Below are 27,080 nucleotides of genomic sequence, written 5' to 3' on the forward strand. Positions count from 1 at the left end.
TAGACTATAATTCTATTAAATGCATGTTATTATTAAGACTTAATCATCTACGATTTACAAACACATTACTTTTAATTTTTACAGTGATCATAGTTGGTAAATCAAACTGGAACACTGGATGGTGATATTCTGAAACGATTACAACATTAATGTGTACTTGAATATGATATAGCCTGTATACCTGTCACTGTAATACTACTGGTATAAAATAAAAACAACTGGAGTTTATAAAAAATAACTTTAATATCGTATAAAAATATGGTACATGAAGATCATTATTTACAGATGAAAGGTGAAGTCTGTTGTGATAGTTTCCTAAATGATTTAATAATGAGGGGCTGGGGCGTACGCCTTAGGGGCGTAGGAATATGAGGGCTTGGGAGCAGCGTATGAGGCGGGGTGGACGTTCTGTTCTCTGTGGACGATGGCGTTGAAGCCGTATCCGTCGTCGGAGTACTCAACAACCCTCTTGGTGCCGTCGGGCTCGGCCAGCTCGTAGCTACCCTTGACGTAGTCTCCATCACGCTCCTCATGCTGGCTCTTGACGTCGTAGGTGTGGGGGTCGTTGACGGCGTAGTGGAAGGAGTACTTGGGGTGTGCGTCGTAAGGCTCAGGCTCAGCGTAGTGAGAGCCGCCATAGCCGCCATAGCTGGGGGCAGGAGCGTACTTTGGAGCGGGGGCGTACTTGGGGGCGGCAGGAGCGTGGTAGCCTCCATACTGAGGCATGGCGGCGGCTACTGCCACTAGGCAGAAACTCACGATCACCTGACAAAAAAGAAAACTTTAATTTTCAAAGGTTTTTATTAAAAATATATTTCCTTGTAATTAATGAATAGGATTTTTAGTTCTTTATTTGAATTTGTAAACAAAATAATTCTGAATTTTCCCATATTAATTTACATACTAAATTTAAAAAACATATGTTTTTAAATATTAACCAAAAATACTTAAAGAAACTAAAATATTACTGTTTTCAGCTCATAATCATGTCTCGTTAATATGTCTTTAGACGATAAAATATACTAGTTAATAATTTAACTAAACTTTCAATTGTGTTGTAACTATATTTCTTTTGTTCTTTTAGTGATTATTTTGTTTTGGAATAGTCCTGCTTTTAGTATGGAGTCGTAAACATTCTAATTCTGTTTAATTGATTGTTTTAGATAAACAGTATTATTCTCCCAATAAATATACGACAGTTCTTGAATGAAGAAAGATCAGAAAGAGATGGTAACCTGTACTTTCTTACACTTTATTACACTAACTCATTTTACCCTTCCTTATAATATGGCAATACAATATAAAAATCAAGATTGTAATTAAATTAAATGTGTCTACAGCAAAGATTACTGCATGGTTTTCTTAACGTGATTTTACGGCTGTGTTACTCAATGTGTAAGAATGAATTGTAGATTTTTTATTAATAACACATTTTAGTGAGTTTGCACATTTCAATTATATAGGTACCTTTGATTAAAATTAATTCTGTTAGGAAAATAATTTGTAAAAATATCTGTACTAACTTAGGTAGCAACGAATATTTTATATTATTTTTATTTAGTTTTATCTATCATGCATTTATTTTTATTCTTCATTTAATAATTTTTTCAGTGCCAATTTAGTTTTGTCTGCCTGTCTTTCTTGCAAGCTTTATTAATATATGTAGGTGGAGTTAAATGGTTGGCATGAATCTTTATGGGATTTGGCTGAGCGTTAGCGAAATTTTTACATTGGTCTCATGGCTATCTACGAATTTTGCATACAACCTAAGCGAAGTTTGTTACACACCATGTGGTGTGGCGTTTTCTACATTTTACTAGAATAAGGAAAATTTTTAATGAATCACATTAGTGTATCGTGAGTCCTAAATTTAAACAGAAATAGTGTGCCTGTATAATTTGCAAAAATTAAATACTGAAGTTTGCAGGTATAAAACATACGCATGTTGTGTATTTGGGTTTAATTTTGTTTTTGGTAGGGCTTTGCGATTAAGGTTTGAATTTTAAAATTATTATCCTTCTCTCTCTTAAAGTGAAATAAAAATTAAGAAAAAACAAAGTTGCTTTTGGTTACTATAAGATATCATGTGACACTTTACTTAAACTTGGTACACGAACAAAATTTATCATTAATGCTACTTTACTCAATACTGTATTTTCAATATATAGCATTGTTTGATTGTAACTTGGGTATTTTTTGTAATGATTTCTCAAAAATTGCAACTGGGAGTGAGCGTTACTAATGATGTTTATAATATGTTTCAAGATCTTTTTTTAATAATTCAAATATTTACTTTGTTTCATAAAATGTATAAGAGTAAAACGATTATATACTGTAAAATATAACAATTAAATCGTGTAAGTTTACATATGGTTTTTATTACAGTTTTAAAATATTATTTATATTAAAAACTTAAAATGTGTTAGTGCATTAATATACTTCGATACTTTTTCAGCAATGTAATAATTATAATTTACTAATATTTAACCAATTATTTTAAATCTAATAAATATAATTTATGATTTGTTATTCCATTTCAGAAATTGAAGATGTTCAATTAAAGTATCATTGTACTAATACGCACTTAGTAAAGCAACATTGTGATAAATTGATAAATTTATAAACTCTAGTATTTTTAAAAGTGTTATATGCTGTCAGATTATATCCATTTACTGGGTGAAGAAATTGCCATATGTGTTTAAATATATTGCATATTGTTACATATTATATTAAAACTTTAGTATTTTTCTAATATAATTACGGAGGAAAATTCCTTAATAGGGATAGTATGATTAATAAACGTACAAGTAAGTATATGTACGATTTTGTATTATTCTGATCCATTTATTAGTGCATGATAACTTTGCTTGTTAGAGTCAAATATGTCATGAAATATGAGTGTCAGGGTCAGAGTCAGAGGTCAGGAGTACAAGGTCCGAGGTTATGACATTGTTGTCATTAGAGAGAAGTATGGTACTACTCGGTTATATTGTACAGTACTAATACATTATTCGAACTGACTCCAAAACTCGATATTGGAGTAGAAATTACTGTAATGCCAAATTGTATATCATTAATATAAGAATCATGCTTAATTTTCTAATGTTCTTGCTCAGTATATATTTTCGGTTTATCAGATGTTTCGACATTAAAGATAAAAATTGTTGAATTAAGATTGTACTTTTTTTTATTTAGAGCATAACGATTGTGTTCAGATATATGTTATAACTAAATATATGTTTCGATATATTGGTAGTTAGATTGCAAATAATTTTTGGTTAGTTTATTATTTAAGTAGAAAAATATTCTATACATATACATAACGACTGTACACTGTACCTGGAGAGACATTCTGTAGCAGCAAGTTTGGCGGTGGTGATGTTGACTGGTGCAGCGAACACTGGCCAGGCATTTATACCGGGGTATTCCAGTGGTCATCGGCTGGGGTGGGGTGTGGGCCGGCTTCCTTTCACTGCTGGCTTCAAACATTTGGAATTTGGGTGGATTTAGTGTTGAAATATCTATATATTTTTAATCGCGTAGTTATCGATTTAAATCTTTGTTTTCCTTACAAAATAACTTATAGTATAATTTTACGTAATACTACGTAAAACTTAACGTAATACTTTGATAATGACTGATTGACTGATACATTTATACTAAAATATTGGCAAATAGATATAGACTGACAGATTATATTTCTAACTCTTAAAATATTGAAAAAATATTTAGTTCCTTACGGTCTAAATTCATTTTAATAAATACGGTATTCAGCAACAATGTTTAATATTTATGCAATAGACAGGAATGCTGTTTTAGCCAAATTCAGTTCTACCATTTTCTTTCAGGTCCAGTAAAGACTGAAATGTAAAATTTAAATATAGTTTTTTATGAAAATATCGTAAATCCGTACCTCTAGATAACCTATGTTTTATTATCGTTTCATGATTAGATTACGCATTTCTTTTATAACTACCTTGATTATTCTTTGTTTAATTTGCACTCTTGTTATGGTAAACTGAATTTCATTTAAGGAATCTTAAATTCTAGATTTACCTTACATCTAAATTAATCGTATAGTTAATTTATAATTTTCGTTGTAATGCTTACGCAGGCGGTCTCAACTAACATCAGTCCTCTGGGTTATTGACTAAAAATACATGTAATTTATAGACTGAACCAGGTAAATAGGACGATATTAGCGAACAGAGATTACAAAACGAGGGCATAGAGGGTTCTCTATCAGGTTAACATATATTCACACCTTTGAAGAACTAATATCGAGGTACAAGCCAAGACTGCGATGAGTGTGTAATGTGAAGATGCATTTCATATTACGTAGTTAAAATAATCGGAAATATTATTAGCACGTAGGGACGGTTCGCAAAGGTCTTTTGTGTATGTCCACACATCGACTCGAGACCCGTTTGACTTACAATGGATAGTATTAGCACCGAGTTTGGTGTATTGAAGAGAGAGATACATCCGGAAGTAAGGTTTGTCACTCCATCCCTTATACGTCCGGAGATTACAAACGCCGGAAAATGGACACTAGTTGATAAAAGTAGGCTTATTAAGAATATTCTCTTATTCATATCCTTTGTCAGGAAAATAATGCAAACGTACAATATATTAAATTATACTTTCTTGGTCGGGGTAAGGAGGCAAGTTCAACTTAGGCAACGTCAATATACATCATTCAAACCAAAAGTTCTCCTACACGCGCGAAACCTAAAATAAGAGTCAGTCTAAAATTTTTCTATTAACCTATCTGTTCCTCATAACCATAACTACTAGAAAAGTATCAAATTCGTATATCTTGTTTCTATTATAAATTAACCAAAGCCCTCATTATATTATATTAAAAGTTGTTTTCTATTGCATTAAGTGATTTTGGATATGTACTTCATTATTCCTCTAAATTGGCGTAATATTTCAGGTATTACTGAAGTCATTGAGGCTAATCTGTAAAATATCGTGGAATTTTGTATAGAAATTTGATTAGTTTCGTTGATATTTATTAAAATACGTTTCACTCTCCGTCTTCAATAATAGCCTCAATATACTGTTCTTATAATTTAAAGTGTAATTACGAATTCCACAGTATCAAATCCTATTCTTAACGTAATCTATGTACTGCATCTAGATTTCCATATTGATGAGTCGACCAAAATAGTATAAATTTATAGTTAGGAATATTTGAATATATAATCTTATAGTGTCAACATTGAATATATTTCATTAATGACGAATTATGAGTTAAGGGCCAGCTGTGCCATTTGAAAAACTTGAGGAATAAACATCACATTGAGTATTAATGTTTCTTGTAAATTGCATATTTTATGACCCGTAAAAAAATAACTTAAACACGAAAATGTGAGATTTTTTCTGAATAACAAAAAAATATCAAATAACTACAAAGTGTTAATCATATCTACTATAGGAAATCTCCTATAGAATATGATTATAGCATTATAGGTGTAGGATGATAGTTATATTATTGAAGAAGTAAGCGCAAAGATTTAGAGATTTAACAGTTTTTATTTTAATAATGTCCGGATCTCTACAAGTACATCCGGTTCGGTAAGCTTTATTATTATTTACTACTTAAAAGTTAAATTAGTAAACTCTCAATTCCATAACACAAACAAAATTTACAAATTTATAATGTAAATTGTTTTACAAATTATGGTGTTCAGTGTGTACGTTGACTAATAGAAAGGAATGGTATTCTAGGTAAATTAACCAAATCCTATTAATATACTACAATTATAATTATTGAATACAAAATTGTAATTTATGTACACATTCCTAATGGGTTTCCTTGATACATTCTTGTAATTAATTGTATTATTTTGATACTTAAACAAATGCAAAAATTCCATCATCCAGCAATCGGAAAGGGTGTAGTGTGCTGTAAAATCTATAAACTAGTGTTTGAACCTTTTTCGGTATAGCCTATTATGTGTGTGTACACACCACACACAAACACACACACACACACACACACACACACACACACACACACACACACACACACACACACACACACACACACACACACACACACACACACACACACACACACACACATTTTCTTACAATATATCCTCGATAATCCATTGTTGCGCTGCAGTAGTGCAGAGCTTCGTATAAGTGTTATTTTTAAATTTAAGTTTATTATAATTATTTGAAATTACATTAAATAAGAATACACTTAAGTAGTTTTATTTAATAATTTTTCTACTGAATATATAATTTAACTACATTAAGTAGCAATACTTTTTCAGTGTTCATTTGACCCGAACACTATTTATTTGATATGGAGATAGATTAGTAATCATATACTTTGCAAAAATCGTTAAGACTTGCTCTTAGTCTAATGTGATGGTAAAAAACAAAAAATCCAGCATTAATGCCCTAAGCGAGAGAGTTATATCCCTGTCATCTGACCACGTATTCTAAATAATTTATTTCCTGAACCCAAACACAACGGCATTTTTACTACAAAAGTTGTTTTTCTTGGTGCTCTAAAATTTCTTTCTCTTTCTTTCTTTTTTGTCTTTCTCGGTCATATTGGTCAATTTTAAAAGGGTTTTGACGTCTACAAAAAGATAGTGATGGCCAAGAAATACAATGGCTTGAATTCTGTATTCCATAACGTGGAAATTAATAATATTATCATTGGATTGCCAAAATTTCAGAACTTTTAAAGATTTATGGAATATCATGTGCCTTGACCACACAAATGTTTGCGTAAATTGTGTTAAAATTAAAACTTTTCTATCATCATAAATTTTAAATACTTCTTCACTTTATAATTGTACTGCTAATACAACATTAAAATTAAGAACGGCTAATTTTCATACAGTTGCAAGGTTTCTTTTAATTTAGTGCTCATACATGAAAATGTACGATGAAATGTTTAGTAATTAAATAATTTTTAATTTAAGTAAACACAATAATAACTTCTAGGACTGAATTTATCTTATCATTCGCTTTACAATTATATTAAGCAACTAACTGGTTTAAACGTTAAACGTTTTATAACACACACATTAAGCAAACCGACGTTAAAGCAAAGTTTTATTCCATTCAGCATTTAAAATCTAAAGTAACATCATATGTTCTAGGACTCATAGTATTTTATTTACTCTTAAGTTTTTATCATATTATTTGGCGGTAGTGATAGCAGAGATGCAATTATGACGTCCCTTCAAAGGGACACATTTGCGTGTTACAAATTTATTATTTTCGCAGTTGCAACTCTATCCGTAATCAATCATTGAATCCAATTACGTTTTGACATCAGAAATATTTCTTACTTAATGCTAATTACATATCAAGTACGTGATTTTCCACTATTTATAGAATGTAAAATCTATAATTATTCGATTAGAGTGAATTATGTTTTTAATTCTTATCCTATAAGGAAACAGGCCACTCTATACTGGTTTAAAGTTGATGTATAAATCTGTATTTAGACATTCAAAGTAAGCGTGTTGACTTTACTAATTAAAAAGGACCCTGTAAAAAATGTTTCAAACTATTGCCTTGTAACGATGATAGTTTGGGTGCATTAAATATGTCTTAACTACGAAAATTAGACTTGGAATGCAAAACTCACATTCTGTATTACAAGAGGAGAGTGAGAACTTTGATTAGCAGCACATGATGTTCCTTTGTAGGCTTAATATAACTAAAAAGGTGTAATAAGGTTTTTAAAATCATACAATTATATATAAAAACAACATTTTATTCGTATAAAAATTATGGTAGATGAAGATTTATATTTACAGATGAAAAGTGAAGTTTGTTTTGATAGTTTCCTAAATTATTCAATAATGAGGGGCTGGGGCATACGCCTTAGGGGCGTAGGAATATGAAGGCTTGGGAGCAGCGTATGAGGCGGGGTGGACGTTGTGTTCTCTGTGGACGATGGCGTTGAAGCCGTATCCGTCGTCGGAGTACTCAACAACCCTCTTGGTGCCGTCGGGCTCGGCCAGCTCGTAGCTACCCTTGACGTAGTCTCCATCACGCTCCTCCTGCTGGCTCTTGATGTCGTAGGTGTGGGGGTCGTTGACGGCGTAGTGGAAGGAGTACTTGGGGTGTGCGTAAGGCTCAGGCTCAGCGTAGTGGGAGCCGCCATAGCTGGGGGCAGGAGCGTACTTGGGAGCGGGGGCGTACTTAGGGGCGGCAGGAGCGTGGTAGCCTCCGTACTGAGGCATGGCGGCGGCTACTGCCACTAGGCAGAAACTCACGATCACCTGACAAAATAATGATACATTGTTATTTAAGTCACTTTAAATGACAAAGGTATTGTTTATAAACAGCAATAATTCTTTTATACAAACAAATCGTTGAGGTAACAAATATTTACAAGTAGTTCGTTTAGTATTTTGTCCATATTTCACATTAAGTTTACGAAAGATTGTTATAACATCAATAAGTAGAAAACTTTAAAAAAGTAGTACTGGAGATAAACTTGTACATATATTCTACAACATATCAATTATTAATATAATATTAACCTTACCAAGAAACTGTAATGTTGTGAACATTACCTCATGCCAAAGTGATTACTTATTATATTTTAAGTTTATTAATAAAAGAATACTACATAAAAGAAATAATATATCATTAAAGTATGTTTTTATACTATATCTGAAAAATTTAAGATTTATTTCGTTACACGAGCTTGATTTTCATCTATGAAGGCAAAAAACGAAATAAACAAATTTACATATAACTGTAAGTTAGTTCTGGAGATGAATGAAATAATTCATCTCAATTTTATAATCCCAAATTACTTGTTAGTTTTAAATTTACACGGTGACAGTCTGTATAGAGCCGAACACCAACTCCTGCTGGGATAAACGACACAACACAACACTTCACTAGACAGTTCACACTGGACCCACCTTGAGAGACATTCTGTACTGGTGAGTTCGGCGGTGGTGGATTGACTGTTGAAGTGGACACCGGGCAGGCATTTATATCGGGGTTATTTAGTGGTCATCGGCTGGGTGGGGTGTGGGCCGGCTTCCTTTCACTACTGGCTCCAAGTTTTGGAATTTGGTATATTTAATGTTGAAATATCCATACATTATTTATATTATAGTTATCTATTTACGTTCTCGGTTTCTTATAAAACAGATCAGCCCTTAATTTCACTAAATACTTTAGTCAATGTCATGATTTATTACATTTTATGATAAACTAGATTTCTAAATGAATAAACACTCACAGATTAAAAATCTAACTGAAATATTAGAACGTATTTCATTCCTTCCTGTTTATAATTTAAATTTATGTTAATAATTCTTTAATGGTTATGAAATGGAAAGGAATAACGATTTATGCAAATGCAGCAGTCTCAGTTCTATTATGTTTTGTAGTCATCACCTAATAATGCACAGTATAAATAGTATTATATAGAATATATCGGTGCCACTCACCGAAATGAGATACTCGATTTCTTTGCGTTCACCATATTGAAGTTTGGCGGGACTTGTCTCTCAAATGTCGTGCAGGTAGAAAACCAAAGTTATAGCGATTTGTAAACCGGAAGACTGGTATTGTTTCATTAATATGTTTTTGACTTAACCTACATAAATAATAATACGCTATCTGTCGTTAAACATTGTAATGCAATGTCGAAAATTAACGTGTTTGTTTATTAACAAATGTTGAATTTTTAAAATTTGTTCACTATTGTATTGGTGCTAGAATTATGAATCAATTTTGGTGTCCAGTGATAAATTAGTTTAATATAAAAAAAAAATAATAATGTATCTTGCTTAAATATATCAATAATATTTTAAACATATGTCTATTCCGAAGTACTACTTCTTATAAAATACTTTTGTATTTACATTTTAAAAATACCCTCTGCTTTAGCGTTAATATTATATTTTTTCAACTTTTACTATGTATGTTAGTAGTAAGGATTTGAAACCATTTAGTTTATTTTATATACTCGAAAATACTTTTCTTTGACATTGAGGGAGGGCATATTTACAGTAGCTGAAGTAACAATAACGGAGGTACCGAGTACATTAGGCTCAATGAACCGTTTTCTCTATGATTCGCGGAAACAAACAAGCTGTGAGCTCGTGACCATTGCAAACAGGATCACACAGCAATGCAGCAGACACAAAGTGCAGGTTTTATGCCCGAAACTATCGAAAGAGCAGGTGGTCCGTTTTACACTGTAGATGCACATTACATTTATTTGTTATAATAATATATACAAATCATAGACTAAACCAAGAAAGTATGACGATATAGCAAACAGCGATTGGAAAGCAATTGGATACAGTGTACTCTATCAGGTTTCCAGATATAATAACTTTGAAGAAATAATATCAAGGTACAAACATAGACAGTGATTTGAGTGGGGAAAGAAATCATACATTTAGTATGAGGTAATTAAAACTATTGTAAGGACAAGGATACAGATCGTATTTTTGTGCGTTTGCGTCTGCATATTACCTCGATAACCGTTTGACTTATAGTGGAGATTATTAATATTAATTTTGTTAATTGAAGACTAAGACATATTTGGAAGTTAGGTTTTTCACTCTATCCCTTATGCTTTCAGAGATTATTACTAGGTTTCTTAAGGATATTACTATATATAGGACCTAAAGCAAGAACAATATTCCATCGAAATGCGTTTAAATCACCTGTAATACTCTTATTGATACAGCACAACCAATAATATAATTAAAATTCTTTGAAATTTTTTTTGACGTTAGTGTTAAACTGGGTATATATTCTTATTTTATATTTAAAAGGTTTATTTATTGTTTTCGTTATGATTCGGGTAACAAGAGTTTAAGTGCTTTTCTCAACATTAAAAAAAATTAAAACGTGATTTAAAAAAGTATTAAAATTATTAATTTCAGGTTAATATTAAGAACGATCTCGTTTTCGTTGTCCTCGTCGACAACCTCTAGATAATGATCGTGTCGTGTGCTGGTGTTTTCAGCGGAATAATCAGAAGCTATTGCGATTTCTGCAAGTGACTCCCTTGTTCGAGTGGCGAAGTCTTGTCTTCATCTTAACATAGTCTGAAAAGCAAAATTTATTCATTGCCCTGGGCTCGATTGATTAGTATTGTTGATACAGTAAATTTTCTATTGTTCTCCAGTTTTCTACTTACTTTAATAACAAATTTAGGTTATAAGTTTGAGTTATTGTACCTTTACGCGGAGGTGTTTGTTGTACTCAAAATGCCCTTGATCATGCCCGTCTTGCGTCCGATTAACTAAGTTACAACATGAATGTTTAAAGCACGCTTATGTAAGTCCTAAGCGTCCTTATTCTATTAATAACGACTTTTTATATGCGGTAATAAATCGTTTTTTAGGTTAAATGAGCGACCCATAGACCATGAATTCTCTGTCAACTTAATCGAAACGGATTTGGCATAATAGGTCTGGCCAAAGCAAACACCTATTTAATGAGGATTGAAGGTTCTAAATGTACTGTTCAAGTAATCAGCGACGTGCTGCACTGTTCAGCTCACAAGATTCGGTATCTACGGATCTGAACATAGCCACAAAAATAATTCGATTTCTTCAAACCCTCAGAACAGTTTGGTACATTAATGTTGACATATAGTTGAAGAATTCTCAATAAAGCATATAATATAAATTGACCATCCGTCTAATTTTTAATTATGAATGGCCTGTTTTTACTCAAATTATCTAATTGCAAATGTCATATATATCATGTTGCAAATAGGTTATTAGGAGAACTTTTACTTGAGGTACAAAAGAAAGAAGCTATAAGATTATATCATGTGTCTAATGTTCGTTTTCTACAGTATAGTATAATTTTCACGTGAGATTTTATTTGTAGAACGCCTGAACTGTTTGCGTATAAAGGATTAGTAGTCGAGAAACCGCTATACATTGTATAAACATAGTTGGGGGATCTAAATAGTTAGAAATATCACTAAATAGTTAGAAATATCAAACTTGTATTTTTCACAGTTCATATGTTTAAGTTGTACTAATTTAAAACTAATCTTTGTGCCTATGATAAAAGATAAGTCCATGTAAGCCTACGAGCTAAAGACTGAATATTTGCTTTAACGTGTCATATTTGTCTCTATTTTGACAGAGATAGAATCGACAAAACAATTCTGAAATGTATAGGTTGAAAATATTGTATTATTTCGTATTTCTATCACTTTTATCACGTTCCCGTTTCGTCCTCTTCCAAAACTAGTTTGATTAATAACGTACTTATTCCTTGAAAATAAATAACGTCAAAGATTCAAAGGTTCGAAGGTTAGTGGGAGATGTGTCGTTGGTGCATTTTATAACTATTATTTAACGTGTAAGCTCAGTAGTGGTGTCACACGTATATGATACGCTTTGATCTTAAACTTATATTATAATTAAGTAGACATATTTTTCAGTTTATTTCAGGTTTAATTTCAACTCATGATAACTCATGGATATTGATCGAACCCCTTTGTTATGGTTGTATCGGTTTTTATAAATGATGCCATCGAAGTCGTCTTAGGAAAGAATTGTTTTGTAGACAGTTTTAAGGAACATTTCTACTTGTTTCAAGTTTACTATATTTGCAGTTACAATGTTTTCCGCAATCAAATTATTACAATAATTATATCCATTAAATTTTTAACATCAATATTTATTTAATTTATTTAATCAATATTTATTTTTATTTAATACAAATTACATATGAAGTCTATGTTTTCCACTATCTATAAAATGTAAAATCTTGTATTATTCGATTTAATTTAGAATTATCTGTTTTTAATTATTATGTTGTAACTTTGCAGGTCACTCCATTCAGGTTTGGAGTTCATATTTTGGAAATTCAATAATTGCTTCACATTTGTAGCCCTATCTCAATTCTGCTGACAAATTTTATTCGAATGGCCTTAACGTCTTGCAATTCAATTAAGATAGTTATACGTACAGAGCTGATCTTTAAATTATCAATTTACTTTACTATCATCTGAAGGAGACAGGATTCCTTTTGTTTAATCGTTTAGTCCAGACCTGTTGTAACCTGTATTCGTTAGTTCAGTTCTTATTAAGAGCATGTTTTAGAGATAATGTGCAAGGATTTGACACACAACACGGTTGTTGTAATTTAAAACTTGTGCGTGTCACAACGCTCTGGTATGGTTGGTTTGTTTTAACCTAGATTGTATGTGTTGTTAGTCTTCCGTCTGAGGAAGAGATCTCATTGCAGATCTTGAAACGTAGTGTTACTAATTTTATTGATATCACTGACATATGCCAAATGTCTGGAAAAATTAGGTTTCCTTCACAAATTCAAAGATTTACAAAAGGTATAATAATATATAATACAAAGGTATAATACATTAACTTTCATCGAAAAATTAGATTATTTTACAAAATTTAAGCAAGGCGGTACACTTTAAGTAATATTCCTAAAAATTAAACATTATATATAATTCATTTATTTATTATGTTCCATCCATTTGAACAATAAGTTTAAATTTCTTATGGTTTCACAACAGGTTTTTCAAAGTATTTTTGGCAGATTTTTAACGCCGAGATGTTGAAGCTTTGAGGAATACACAAGTAAACCTGAGACATTAAGAGATATTTTGATCTTTGATCGTAGATATGTTTGTAGTTATAGTTAAATATTCAAAGTATGTTTGTTGATTTAAGTAATTAAAAAGGGTTGTAAGAGTTTTTAAAACCAGTATTCCAAATGATGACGATAGTTTGAGTTCAATATAACTTTCGTTTTTTAGCATATTTACAATCTTTTCATCGTAAAAAAGAATCTTTCAAAAAATAACTACTTTTTATTAGGCGTTTTCTGACATACTTGTTAAATGCATAAATAGGATGTGGAAATACAGTGTGACACCAAAAATAAATGCTATGATGCAAGAAGCATTTGAACCTTGATTACATAATAAACATGTAATGTTTGTTTGTAGAAGTAATATATGTAAAAGGGCGTAATAAGGTTTCTAAAATAATATTATTTTTGTATAAAAACGACGTTTTATTCGTATAAAAACTATGGTACATGAAGATCAATATTTACAAATGACAGGTGAAGATTGCTTTGATAGTTATCTAAATTAAATTAACTAATAATGAGGGGCTGGGGCGTACGCCTTAGGGGCGTAGGAATATGAGGGCTTGGGAGCAGCGTATGAAGCAGGGTGGACGTTGTGTTCTCTGTGGACGATGGCGTTGAAGCCGTATCCATCGTCGGAGTACTCAACAACCCTCTTGGTGCCGTCGGGCTCGGCCAGCTCGTAGCTGCCCTTGACGTAGTCTCCATCACGCTCCTCCTGCTGGCTCTTGATGTCGTAGGTGTGGGGGTCGTTGACGGCGTAGTGGAATGAGTACTTGGGGTGTGCGTAAGGCTCAGGCTCAGCGTAGTGAGAGCCGCCATAGCTGGGGGCAGGAGCGTACTTGGGAGCGGGGGCGTACTTGGGAGCGGCAGGAGCGTGGTAGCCTCCGTACTGAGGCATGGCGGCGGCTACTGCCACTAGGCAGAAACTCACGATCACCTGACAAAACAATGACAAACTGTTATTTAAGTTAATTGAAATTACAATCAAATTGTTGAGCTAACAAACATTTGCCAATAGTTTATCCAGGATTGTGTCCCATTTCACCTTCGGTTTACACAAAATACTATAACACTAATAAATAGAACACTTGATTACATAGTATTATTTAAAGTAAACATTTACTCATATCTATCAACGCCATGGTGATTAAATTGAAGCTAGATCAGGAAAATTGAAGATTTAATCGGTTACATGAGCATGATTTTCTATGAAGTTAAAAAACTAAATAAACAAAACTACATATAACTGTAAGTAACTACTGGAGATGAGTTAAAAAATTAATCTGGATGTATGACCCCAAAGTAAATGTTACTTAAATAAAATATACACGATAACAGTCTTTATAGAGCGGAACACTAACTCCCGTGGGTTAAACAACACAACACAACACTTCACTAGACAGTTCACTCTGAACCCACCTTGAGAGACATTCTGTACCGGTGAGTTCGACGGTGGTGGATTGACTGTTGAAGTGGACACTGGCCAGGCATTTATATCGGGGTTATTTAGTGGTTATCGGCTGGGGTGGGGTGTGGGCCGGCTTCCTTTCACTGCTGGTTCCAAACATTTGGAATTTGGTATATTTAATGTTGAAATGTCCATACATTATCAATCGTTTAGTTATCTTGGTTATATGGTTTTCCTAATAAAAATGTCCCTGACTATTAATTTTACATTATACCGATGGCAATTTCCTTTCTTGTTTGTAGTTTAAATTGATTTTAATAATAATGCAATGGTTATGCAATGGAAAGGAGTATTGATTTAGCCAGATGCAGCAGTCTAAGGTGCGCCATTTTATTTTTGTTGATCGTATAATGAAGAGTAATGTACAGTATAAACATCTTTCTGTAGAACATATCGGTGCCACTCATCGAAATGAGAGGTTCATTTCTCTGCGTTAACCACATTAATATTTGGTGAGACTTGTGTCTCAAATGTCATGTAAGTGGTACACCAAAGTTCTGACTTCTTTTGATATTGTTCAATAATGATCTTTAACCTAAACTAAAAAAATTATTAACATGCAATCTGTCGTTATACAGCGTAATGCAATGTCGAAAATTCAACATGTTTGTTACTAGTTTTGCTGCTATAATTATGAATCACTTTTGGTGTCTAATCATAACATATTTTTGTACTGAAATAAAAATTGCTAAGAAATCCTAGTCAAATTTTAAATGCAATCGTTTGTGAAGAATGGTGTTTGGATAATTGCATTTTTGTGATTCAATGTTAAATACAAAATCTAGTAGAGAGATTTAAATGAAATTTGGCATGGATCTTGCTTAGATATAAAATACTTCTGTATTAACATTTTAAAAATACAATCTGTCGTAGTGTTGGCAGTGTTTTTTTCCTTTTACTTTTTATGTCAGTAGTAACGAATTGAAACCATTTAGTTTATTTTAGTAATTCTAAATTTTTTTCTTCTACATTGAGGGATGGCATATTTATAGTATGTGAAGTAACAGTATATATATATATATATATATATATATATACTGTTACTGTTACTTCACATACTATAAATATGCCATCCCTCAATGTAGAAGAAAAAAATTATGTATCTAATTAGCTTATGTATCTTCAGTGCAAACGGACCACCTGCTTTTTTGACAGTTTTCCACTATAACAATTATTACACTTTGTGTCTGGTGAATCCTCCGTTACTTGCATTGTATTTTTAAAATGTTAATACAGAAGTATTTTATATCTAAGCAAGATATATATATAATTATAATATAATATATATATATATATATATATATATATATATATATACAGGTGTTTGGTCTTCCGATCATATGTTAGTTTGGTTATTTAAACGCATATGTGACAGACACGGCCAAATACAATATAATTGAATCGTAAAAAGTGAGGGCTCTGTGGTGTAATGGTAGCACATTCACCCGGCAAGTGAGAGATCCGGGTTCGAGTCCCGGCGGAGCAAGTACTTTTTGTGATTCAATGTTTATTGAAATTAAATAAGGCTATTGCCATTTATACAAATTTAATGTAAATAAAAGTCATTTGACAGGTGTTTGGTCTTCCGATTATATGTTAGTTTGGTTATTTAAACGCATATGTGACAGACACGGCCAAATACAATATAATTGAATCGTAAAAATTGAGGGCTCTGTGGTGTAATGGTAGCACATTCACCCGGCAAGTGAGAGATCCGGGTTCGAGTCCCGGCGGAGCAAGTACTTTTTGTGATTCAATGTTTATTGAAATTAAATAAGGCTATTGCCATTTATACAAATTTAATGTGTGTGTATATATATATATATATATATATATATATATATATATATATATGATTATATAATTATAATATAACATACTGTATATATAATTTTATATATATATATATACAAACTATGGTTCTGAAACCTAGTTCAATAATTGTTTCTGATCAAAATTCTTATGAAACGATCAAATATTTGTCTTAATGTTTTCAGTCCGGTTTCGATGCATCCTTGGAATGGAAATCTGGTCGAAATCTTTCGATAGCCTTTTCTAACTAACAACGCAATTCCAGGCATATGTTTATATGATCTTTAGTCTTGTTTGAGGTCAGCAATCACGTGTTGAAATCATTCCCTTTCCTCCCAGACCACCCTGCATATATACATTGCTTAAATTCGTAAAGTGACAAAACCCTAATTTAATTTCAATAAACATTGTATCACTTAAAGTACTTGCTCAGTCAGGCCGTATATACCAGCAATCCCTATTAATAGATTACCAAAGCAGGAACAATGTTACATTGTAATGCATCGAAATCATCTTTAATACTCTTGTTGATATCGTAAAACCAATAATATCATTTAGTACTTTACTAATAATTAATATGCTTGTAAACCGTAACTTTAATACGTGTAAGTTTTAACATTGCAATATATTGTTATTTTATATTTAATAGGTTCATTGTATTTGTTGTTACTCGGGTAATAATAAACTAAGTGCTTTTTTTAACATTTTAGTCACGTTTAAAGCGTGGTTATAAAACTATTAAAATTGGTTTATTTGAGGAAGGTAATATTTATGTAGTAATATTTATTGTTATATATTAATATTATTACTATACATATTTTAATATTAATAATATGTATTTAGGATATTATGTCTGTTGTGATGACTCTCGCAACATTTTAAGAGGTTTACCAAAATCTCTCCGTAGTTTTACAGGTTTAATCTTTATTCAAGATATGCGCGCGCACACTAACTTTATTGTACTTTATCAGACCGTGTTTTAAACATTGAGTGACCACAAATATAAAACATTGCATATTTTACATTGATAAGTTTTTATATTTAATTATATTATTTGTCATAATTTATATTTCTTGCTATTCTCAAATGTTGATTGATTTTTATCTAAAAACTTGCAGAAGATTATGAAATGGTTCTATATCTTTGTGCGATTAGGCTGAAAATTAATTACCAAACTAATATTTCAAGCAACAATTAAACAATTACGTTACCATAGTAAAGCCTGCTGAACTTTATTATGTTTTACACTCAGTAAAAAGTCATATACTACACTGGTATTCATATTTTAAAGTTTATTGGTCACCAGAAATCACAGTTCCTTGTACAACACTAGGTCAAAATACAACCTTTTGATTGACATCCTCTAAATCCAGTCTCGTACTTCCTGTCCAGAGTCAACTGTGAGAAGTGAAGAAACTTTAGTAAGATCCTCGAAATCCAATCTCGCACTATGCATCCACAAGTTAACTGTGAGAAGTGAAGAAATTTTAAGTGAGGCCCTCTACAGTATATTCAAAGTGATTTGGTTTAACGTACCCTGCATAGCCAGTTGCTTCAAAGTCAATCTACAAGCTGTTTTAATTTTGGATGATACACAAGACTAAGGTTTTGCAGGGGGTACATTTTCACCTTTGCTATGTAAACATTATTTTCGAATATACATGAGTAATGAAACGAATAGAATCTTTGAATGGGTATGTTCTCATACTAGGATTATACATATTAATAACTTGTTTGTTTAATTTACAGTAATTATGAATTTGACAGCAAATAATTTTAATGTATTGGAACGAAACGGATGAGATTGAACAATGAATTTTAAATTTAGATTTGGTTTGGTTTAATTTCAAGAATAAATTATAGATTTGTAGTACATTTTTTATGGCAGAAATTCAGCAAAAGAAGACACTAAACAATGTGATTAGAAGTTATTATGTCTCGTACAAGTGCCGTAGTTCACAAACTATTCTCATGTTTCGTCCATTGTATTAAATGTTTATAATTCAGAAAAAAGGAAATAACAAACAGAATTCTAAACGAAATAATGAAAAACAGCACCAAAATCATACCTATATTTTTGCTAATACATCTTAATTAGAACATACTTCATTAAGCTCCGAAAATGACCTTTTTGTACATTTTCTATTACAATATATATCTGTAAACGCGGCCTTTATTTCAGACAACGGTTGCATACTAAAGATGACTTTGAACAAGGATTTGTAAAGCATCACACAAGACTTTCTTGTTGAAAATGGAACAACACAAATTAAATATTACTGAACCACATTCATTACTGAATCAGCATCGCTTATATATTCACAGAAGTTCAGGTTAGAGCCTACGAAACTAAGAAAGTCTGAGGTTACCCTGGACGCTACCGCCTAGCGCCCCTAGAAATGGCCCTGGCCCTTGGCTATAGGTGGATAAGCATTCATGTATCGTGTATTGGACATTAAAAGGGATCAATATTTGAACAGCAACATATCGTCGAGTAATAGGGGTCAATGTTGATTTTAGCTTATTTCTTGATTCGTGACTACTGTATTATTTGTCAGTGTCTGGAATTTAGACAGAATAAATATATAGTAGTTATTTATGTGTCTTTCGACTGTTGTATTTTGTAAAAAGTATAACCTTACTGCGCAATCAATATTTAGTTCAATCTTTTGTGTCCAGTAGAAACCATATTTTATCTACATACTCTAAACTTCTCTGTGTTTATCAACACATATTGAAGTGTAAGGTCGGCTTCAAGTCCACATATTGTATCAGGTGCATTAAAAATCAAATACTTTGTAATGGGTTTTAAGGTTTTAAACAGGGTCATTAAAGTCTTGTGTTTCGGAGTCTTTAGTTCTTGTCCAATACTGTGCTGGGAAAGAACAAAGAACCTTACAACCTGATGTGTTACAACGCTAAGAAGCGTTGTAACGAATCTCCTTTCTAACACATCCTGGGGACCAACGTCTTGAAGGTGACTTCCGAACCTCCACCAGTGGTAAGGCAGGGCAGGCTGCTTGCAAGAATAGGATTGTTCAGCGGTCACCTATTCAAACAGCAGCTACGATTGACGTTGCTTGTTTCGGTTATCTCGCGATAGCCGCCGTACCCGCTACACTGCGCCATTAAACTGAACTAGATTTAATACTTTGTAATTTAAATTGGTTTACAAATTACGATATTCAGTGAGTGGGTTAATAGTGGATACAAATAGTATCCTTTCCAAATAGACCAAGTTCAATTACTATAATACAAAAATATTTATTATAACAAAAACAAGTATTTTTTTACATTTGAATTATATTCAAATAATGGTCATAATTCCTTTATTTAGTAGTCGAAGAGTATACTGTAGAGTGCAACAAAACTTATAAACTAGTGTACAGTTATTATTCAGTTATTAAATGATTTCGTTTTAAGTACTAAAAAATTGACGATACCTAATACAGTTGAAATGCAAATCATGAAGCAAAAGTATATAAAAAAACGATTGCTTATAGATATGATCTTAGTCTATGAGATACAAAAAAGCTTTTACAATTACCTATATGCACTTTTTCAATTATTTTATATATTTTTATATGTTAGGGCCTTATTACGGTTTTATTTTATGGAATGATAGTTTTAACCGAGTAATTAGCCAGCCTTTATAATCCTTGTCTAGATTAAAATATAACATATGTGATATATAGAAGCTAAGTCAGGCCAAGATATGTATCGTGTTTTGTGAATGTTTCAAAAATTATTATGTGTTTAGAGGGGAATATGGTGCACTACATTCACTACTATAGCGTTTCCTGTCCTTTAATTATGTTCATTACTGATGACCTTGTGCTTTAAGTTCATTTCGCTGTATCTCTGATTAAGACAACATATTTTTGGTTCTCTTCGTTGACAACCTCTTGGTGACGATCGTGTCATGGCAAAATGATCGTATTTTAAGCAGAATAAATTATAAGAAGATTATGCGATATCTGCGAGTAATTCTCTTGTTCGAGTGGCGAGGTCTTATCTTCATCTTAAGAAGACTGTAGAAAGCAGTATTCATCCATTTTCCCTGGCTGGATTGATTAATATGTTCAAATTTTGATTACTTAATAAATATGTAATTTGTTTTGTATACTTAATATAATTAAAAGGATATAATAAAGTTTATAAATCATATATTTTGGTATAAAAACGACGTTTATTTGTATAAAACTTATGGTAGATGAAGATCAATATTTACAGATGAGAGGTGAAGTCTGTTGTGATAAGTTTCCTAAATAATTTAATAATGAGGGGCTGGGGCGTAAGCCTTAGGGGCGTAGGAATATGAAGGCTTGGGAGCAGCGTATGAGGCGGGGTGGACGTTGTGTTCTCTGTGGACGATGGCGTTGAAGCCGTATCCGTCGTCGGAGTACTCAACAACCCTCTTGGTGCCGTCGGGCTCGGCCAGCTCGTAGCTACCCTTGACGTAGTCTCCATCACGCTCCTCCTGCTGGCTCTTGATGTCGTAGGTGTGGGGGTCGTTGACGGCGTAGTGGAAGGAGTACTTGGGGTGTGCGTCGTAAGGCTCAGGCTCAGCGTAGTGGGAGCCGCCATAGCCGCCATAGCTGGGGGCAGGAGCGTACTTTGGAGCGGGGGCGTACTTAGGGGCGGCAGGAGCGTGGTAGCCTCCGTACTGAGGCATGGCGGCGGCTACTGCCACTAGGCAGAAACTCACGATCACCTGACAAAACAATGAAAAGCTGTTATTTAAGTCACTTGAATAGCTAGTTGCTTATAGGAAACAATATATGGTGTAAACAAATCATAGAGATAACACATTTTTGCAGGTATTTTATCCAGGTTTGTGTCCATTTTTTGCTTTTAGTTTACACAAAAAACTGTAACATCAATAAATAGAAAACTTAAGACTTAAAATAAAAGAGTAATGCTTCAGCTAAACTTGTATATATATTTTACAACGTATCAATTATTTACTATGATATCAACCTTACCAAGAAACTGTAATATTGTGAACATTACCACACGCTAAAGTGATATATTTTCATTTTCATACTTGTGAACATAAAAGAAATTAATTATGACTAAATATCATGATGATTAATTTTATAATAGATCAGGAAAATTGAAGATTTAATTTTTATAATGAACTTGATTTCCATATATCTATCTAGGCAACAAAATTAAATACACAAAACTGCATATAACGGTAGTAAAATACTAGAGTACGAGTGAAATTATGATTCTAAAGGTCTGATCCAAAATTAAATGTTACTTTAAAATATACACAAAACCGTTTGTATAGAGCCGAACACCAACTCCTGCTGGGATAAACAACACAACACAACACAGCACTGGACACCTCACTCTGGACCCACCTTGAGAGACATTCTGTACTGGTGAGTTCGGCGGTGGTGGATTGACTGTTGAAGTGGTCACCGGTCAGGTATTTATATCGGGGTTATTTAGTGGTCATCGGCTGGGGTGGGGTGTGGGCCGGCTTCCTTTCACTGCTGGCTCCAAGTTTTGGAATTCGGGTGTCATTTCTGTTAGCCTACAATTGAGATTATATAAGTAGTTCAGTTGCCGTAGCATTAATATATACAGTAACAGTGGCCTAGAGCCTGAGGGTAGTCCGCGGCCTTCACCATTCACTGACCGGTGCGGTGCACTGACTGGCAACTATGCGCGCCAGTGCGTTCACTCTGTGACAGTAGCATTGCAGTCGTTCGACCTACCTATCTAGACATTAATTGTGTCTAGTTGTTAACCGCCGGTTTAACACTGTGATAAAAACGTCGTGTTAAATGTTTAGGAAGTTGTAAATACCCCACTTTAGCTTTCGCCGAAACAAAAATGACATTATGATACAAAATCCTACGCATGAAGGAACAAAATTGTTTAAATTTCAAGTATAACTGCTATTTTATATCTAGAAATAAATGTAAATACAAATATTTTTCTGTCATGGTAAGGCCGCTAAGGATTTTCATTTTATTTTGATACATCCAACACCGGGTCTGAAAATTCGTAAAATGTTAAGCGTAAGGGAACTGTACATCATTGTCTTGGACTAAAAGAAAAAAATAGTTATTTATTATTATTAAATCGATAATTTTAGTTACCTTACTAACTGTTATTCCATGTTATAACTTAACTTTCAAGGCTTTTTATTTATAAAATGTTTACTTTTTACTATTTATTTATGTACAAGTTACCACACCACTTTGTCGCGTAACAGGTTTGGCTGAGGTTTGATGTAAAATTTCAAGTCTATATCTCATTTCAATCTATATATGTCATCAGGGGAGATAAAGATGGACAATCATACACAACAGAAATGTATGCAATCCCCCGGCAGCCAAATAGAAATTGAGTTATATTCTTCCATAAAGTTTAGCGTAATTTCATATATAAGTACACATCCATATATATAACTCGATCTTGTTTATGTAGAAATGAAGTTTCATGCACAGTTGTATATACATATGTAACCTTTCTTCAGATATCTTGCTACATGATGCATTTACATTTTTAAAATTAAATTAGTTTTCATATATTTGGTCAAATAATAGGTTCTGGAGCTAGGAAGAGTACTACAATGCAAAAAGTGCGCTTAAATTGTCTTGTCACTGACTTTTAACATTGATTTTTCATTATTTTTTAATCTTTTTCTGTTTGTATGAATAAAATTTCACATGTTGACTTTCGAATGGTTTACTTAAGAGAATTGTAATTCGGAGTGAAACGCCACCTCTACCATTTCCATATCATAATCAAAAATGACAAACATCGGTTCTTTGGGAGTCTATTTCCGAACCAGGGTTTTGTCCGCTGAGAGCGAAATGGGAACCTCCTACGCTGACTCGATTTCAGGCGTGGATTTTATTCTCGTCTGTTTAGACTGTATGCAACATGTCCCCAGACCAGTGGCTATCATACTGACAGATATTACTCTTTGCATTACATTTTTGCTACCTTCTACACAATTCACTGTAACAATAGGTTAAAATATGTAGAACTCTAAGCACTAGGGCTTTTCAATATATGTATTTTTCCTATCTCTCCTAATTAAAGTCAAACATGCTTTAACTCTCAATTTTACTGTAATTGCTCTATACCTGTTAAAAGTCCCGAGAAGTTGTATAAATTAATTGTTATTGTTAAAAAAAATGTATGGTTTTCTTAGTATTACTTATCTAAGCTGACAAGCATTCTTTCACATTTTACTCAAACGCCGTGGTATAGCCATATATTGAAAAGCTTCATGTAATATTTCATGTACGAAATGCGATTTCCGTTTCATAGTACGAACAGTTAAGTAGTTGTATAAATGTATTTAATGTAGCGTTTCTAAAAAATAACTTACAATGTAAATTGTAACACACATTTATTTAAAATTCAATAAAAATTATATTTCGCTCTTTTATGTAATACATTTGGTATGAGAAGATAACATGGTCTAATTAATCAAATAAAGCACTGTAAATACATATGTTGTTTCAACTTTGTTTTCTATAAAAATAGAATGCAAGAAAATACTATTAACAAGACAATTCAAGTTGCTCCTAAAGTATATTTTATACATTGAAAAAGGCTCCTTTAAATAGTTTATGTTGCATTGCCATTAAAGTTATGAATAAAATATATAACGGGCTATTATAACGTCTGGAATTTCGCTTGTGTTATTGTAACTTTCTATGGGACCCACCAAACATTCCAGTTTTGTTGCAAGGTAACCCTCAGATTCTGTATTATCACAACTCCTTAACCCAATTCTTGACTCGCCTCAATGTACAGACCAATATGAAGAATTACACTCGTTGTGGCTTGATAAAGCCATCACAGGACTATTAGGAGGCGGGTCTGACAGTGCGAGCGTGGCCTTGTCCTCACTCTTGGCCATCAGGGGCTCGTCAGTCTCTACCATTGTGACACCACCCAGATTTACCTCTAATGTCCTCTTTGACCTCCATTGAAAACGAAACGTGACAGAAAGGATGTTGTGTAACCTAATGTACATTTAGTGGCTTTAGTTACTATAACTTATAATTGCGCCCTATCCCTTACAATCCTTCCTTGTGAAGGATATTTTACCTGGGACTTAGATCATTCTGAATCTATTCTCTTCATATTCAAAACATATTATCCGTCATTGAAGGATTGTAAAGTTCCACAACTTTTGATTATATCAACTTTTTCGTGTTATAACGTACCTTAAATACTCCATAATATGTGATTTTGCAAATTTGCAAAAGATTTATGAAATACACTTGCGGAATGTTATTACAGGTCCTGCGAGGTTAGGTCTAAGAGGTGTTCACTGAACTATATTCAGACCGGAATATTTCCAGATTGAATTTTTTTACGAGCTCTGAACCGGGAAACCTTGATATGGAATTGTAGATCGTGACTTACTTTTAGTGAAGTGGTTGACTCCCATTCATTTTCATAGGACTTTAGATGTCTATTATTTTTTGTCTTTATAACATACTATTCGGAAAATTTTGCAAACATTTGCTGATATTTTCTTGCAGACAAATAAAATGTATGCTCCAGGAGTATTACAAACTCTTGTCCATGGACTTTACCTCAGGGTGGCACATTGCCAAACAACAGGTTAGCTTTTTCAAATTTTTTCTGTAATTGTAAGTAATGTTACAAAGTTTTGTCTGTTGTTTATCTTTTATCGATTGTCATTTTAAGTTACCATTATATAAATAACGGATGTTTTTCACAACTGTTTTTTTCTACACGCCTTCATATCTGATTAGGTGAACCTTTTGAGATACAGTTTGTGCCATATAACTGTACTTCATAAGACCTTTAAAATAAGGTATGGCTCGAGCAATGCTTACATATAAGATTTTTATGACACCCTCCATGGGCTGTCCCTCCAATGTAGGCATGTAATGGTTGGTATATATATATTAATTGTTTTATAATGACTGCAAAATTTATTAGCTGAGAAACTTACAAAAACTCATTTGCTAAAAACGACTTTGGGAGGAAAAATAATTTTTGATATTCACTTTTTTAATATCGTAGCCTACTTGCAAATCTAGTTTTCGTTCCAATTTTTGGTGTCATACACAGTAGAAAAATAAAGTAATACTACCCAGTTTTTTCTACACAGCAAAACTCCCTCTTTGCAGTCATCACTACCATTTCGAATATTTAGTTATCTGTATTTGTGTATGTAAGACCATCTCTCACAAATATTAGCCATTAGATTCATAGAATTCATAGTTTCAGAAACAGTTTGTTTTAAGTTTTCTAACATTAAAATTAATAAAAAAAGTGCAAATATAAACTAATAGCTAAATGGGAAATCGTTCCAATTACTATATATTAGCGAAAAGGCAAGAAGTTAGAGAGCAATAAAATGTAATAGTTAATTTAAAGGCGGTGTGAGGCGTAGTTATGTGTGGCTCGGCGGTAATGAGCGACTGTCCACTTAGAAGTGGGTTCACAGAACGAATCAAGAGCCAGTTTTTGTTGGTGCTGCTCGGTTGAGTAACCTGGTGCCCCATTCCGCGCCAACTTGCCACCCGATAGCCGAACTTTGGCTCTTAGCTGTGTTCAAAGAGATTATATACTAAAGTCTTGTATCGTTCTTAGTAAAAATATAATTAGACATGTGGCTTGAAGGCATTAAGGTAATTAGAGTTATTTCCTCTTAACACCAATTACAAACGTGTTAAATGAGATCGTGGAATAAAGGCAACTATTGGGAATATAAAATAATTATAATAATGAGTACAACTTCAACCTGCATCCTCTTCACACTAGACGTCAATTGCAAGATCTTCAGCTTCTTTACAAGTTGGTTAATGGCAAGTTGGATTGTCCTGACCTCCTTCGTCAAGTAAACTTCTACATTCCTAGAGGAACTAGATCAAAGGCAGTGTTTGGAAGAGTATACCGGCCAACTAGTTATGCTAGCAACTGTGGTTTGGTCGAGGATGCAGCGTACTGGGGGATTGGTCTGCGATGGGTTGGATTTCTTCCAGGGCTCTTGGTTGTCCTTTAAGTGGAGGTGCTCCAGGGTGTTGACATGAGTTCATCAGTGCACGTGCTTGTTATTATTCTTACATTGTTTTTCCTTAATTTATAGTTTGTTTTACCTCGTAATGTATAATTGTATATTATTTCCCTACATATTATAGTTCTGTTATATATATATATATAT

General features: G+C 32.8%; 4 protein-coding genes across 6 annotated transcripts in view; 1 reads left to right on the forward strand and 3 right to left on the reverse strand.

Moving 5' to 3' along the window:
• The window catches only part of LOC124360510 (neurobeachin-like protein 1), a 545,778-nt gene that overhangs the window by 170,976 nt on the left and 347,722 nt on the right, over positions 1–27,080 (forward strand). The gene's annotated exons all lie outside the window — the stretch shown is intronic.
• On the reverse strand, positions 230–3,380 carry LOC124360518 (cuticle protein 7-like). The gene is made up of 2 exons (XM_046814211.1): positions 3,340–3,380; positions 230–765 (listed from the first exon to the last, which is right to left on the reverse strand). Exons 1-2 carry the CDS (start codon positions 3,349–3,351, stop codon positions 325–327), a joined length of 453 nt encoding a protein of 150 aa, XP_046670167.1. The 5' UTR covers positions 3,352–3,380; the 3' UTR covers positions 230–324.
• LOC124361269 (cuticle protein 18.6-like) lies at positions 7,839–14,550 on the reverse strand. Its single transcript, XM_046815317.1, has 3 exons — positions 14,141–14,550; positions 8,922–8,993; positions 7,839–8,267 (listed from the first exon to the last, which is right to left on the reverse strand). Exons 1-3 carry the CDS (start codon positions 14,513–14,515, stop codon positions 7,839–7,841), a joined length of 876 nt encoding a protein of 291 aa, XP_046671273.1. The 5' UTR covers positions 14,516–14,550.
• LOC124360517 (cuticle protein 7-like) lies at positions 21,067–22,331 on the reverse strand. Its single transcript, XM_046814210.1, has 2 exons — positions 22,267–22,331; positions 21,067–21,611 (listed from the first exon to the last, which is right to left on the reverse strand). Exons 1-2 carry the CDS (start codon positions 22,276–22,278, stop codon positions 21,171–21,173), a joined length of 453 nt encoding a protein of 150 aa, XP_046670166.1. The 5' UTR covers positions 22,279–22,331; the 3' UTR covers positions 21,067–21,170.

This window comes from Homalodisca vitripennis, chromosome 4 (assembly GCF_021130785.1).
Source record: "Homalodisca vitripennis isolate AUS2020 chromosome 4, UT_GWSS_2.1, whole genome shotgun sequence".
Classification (NCBI taxonomy): Eukaryota; Metazoa; Arthropoda; class Insecta; order Hemiptera; family Cicadellidae; genus Homalodisca; species Homalodisca vitripennis.

Bases quoted from the DNA above. Each gene is read 5' to 3' on its own strand.
- LOC124361269 (XM_046815317.1), bottom strand. From the start codon at position 14,515: ATGCCTCAGTACGGAGGCTACCACGCTCCTGCCGCTCCCAAGTACGCC. The intron at 8,994-14,140 runs GCCCCTCATTAT...ACCCCGATATAA, and splicing joins CCCCTAAGGCGTACGCCCCA to ATGCCTGCCCGGTGTCCACT. The intron at 8,268-8,921 runs GTGGGTCCAGTG...TTATTTTGTCAG, and splicing joins AGTACAGAATGTCTCTCAAG to GTGATCGTGAGTTTCTGCCT.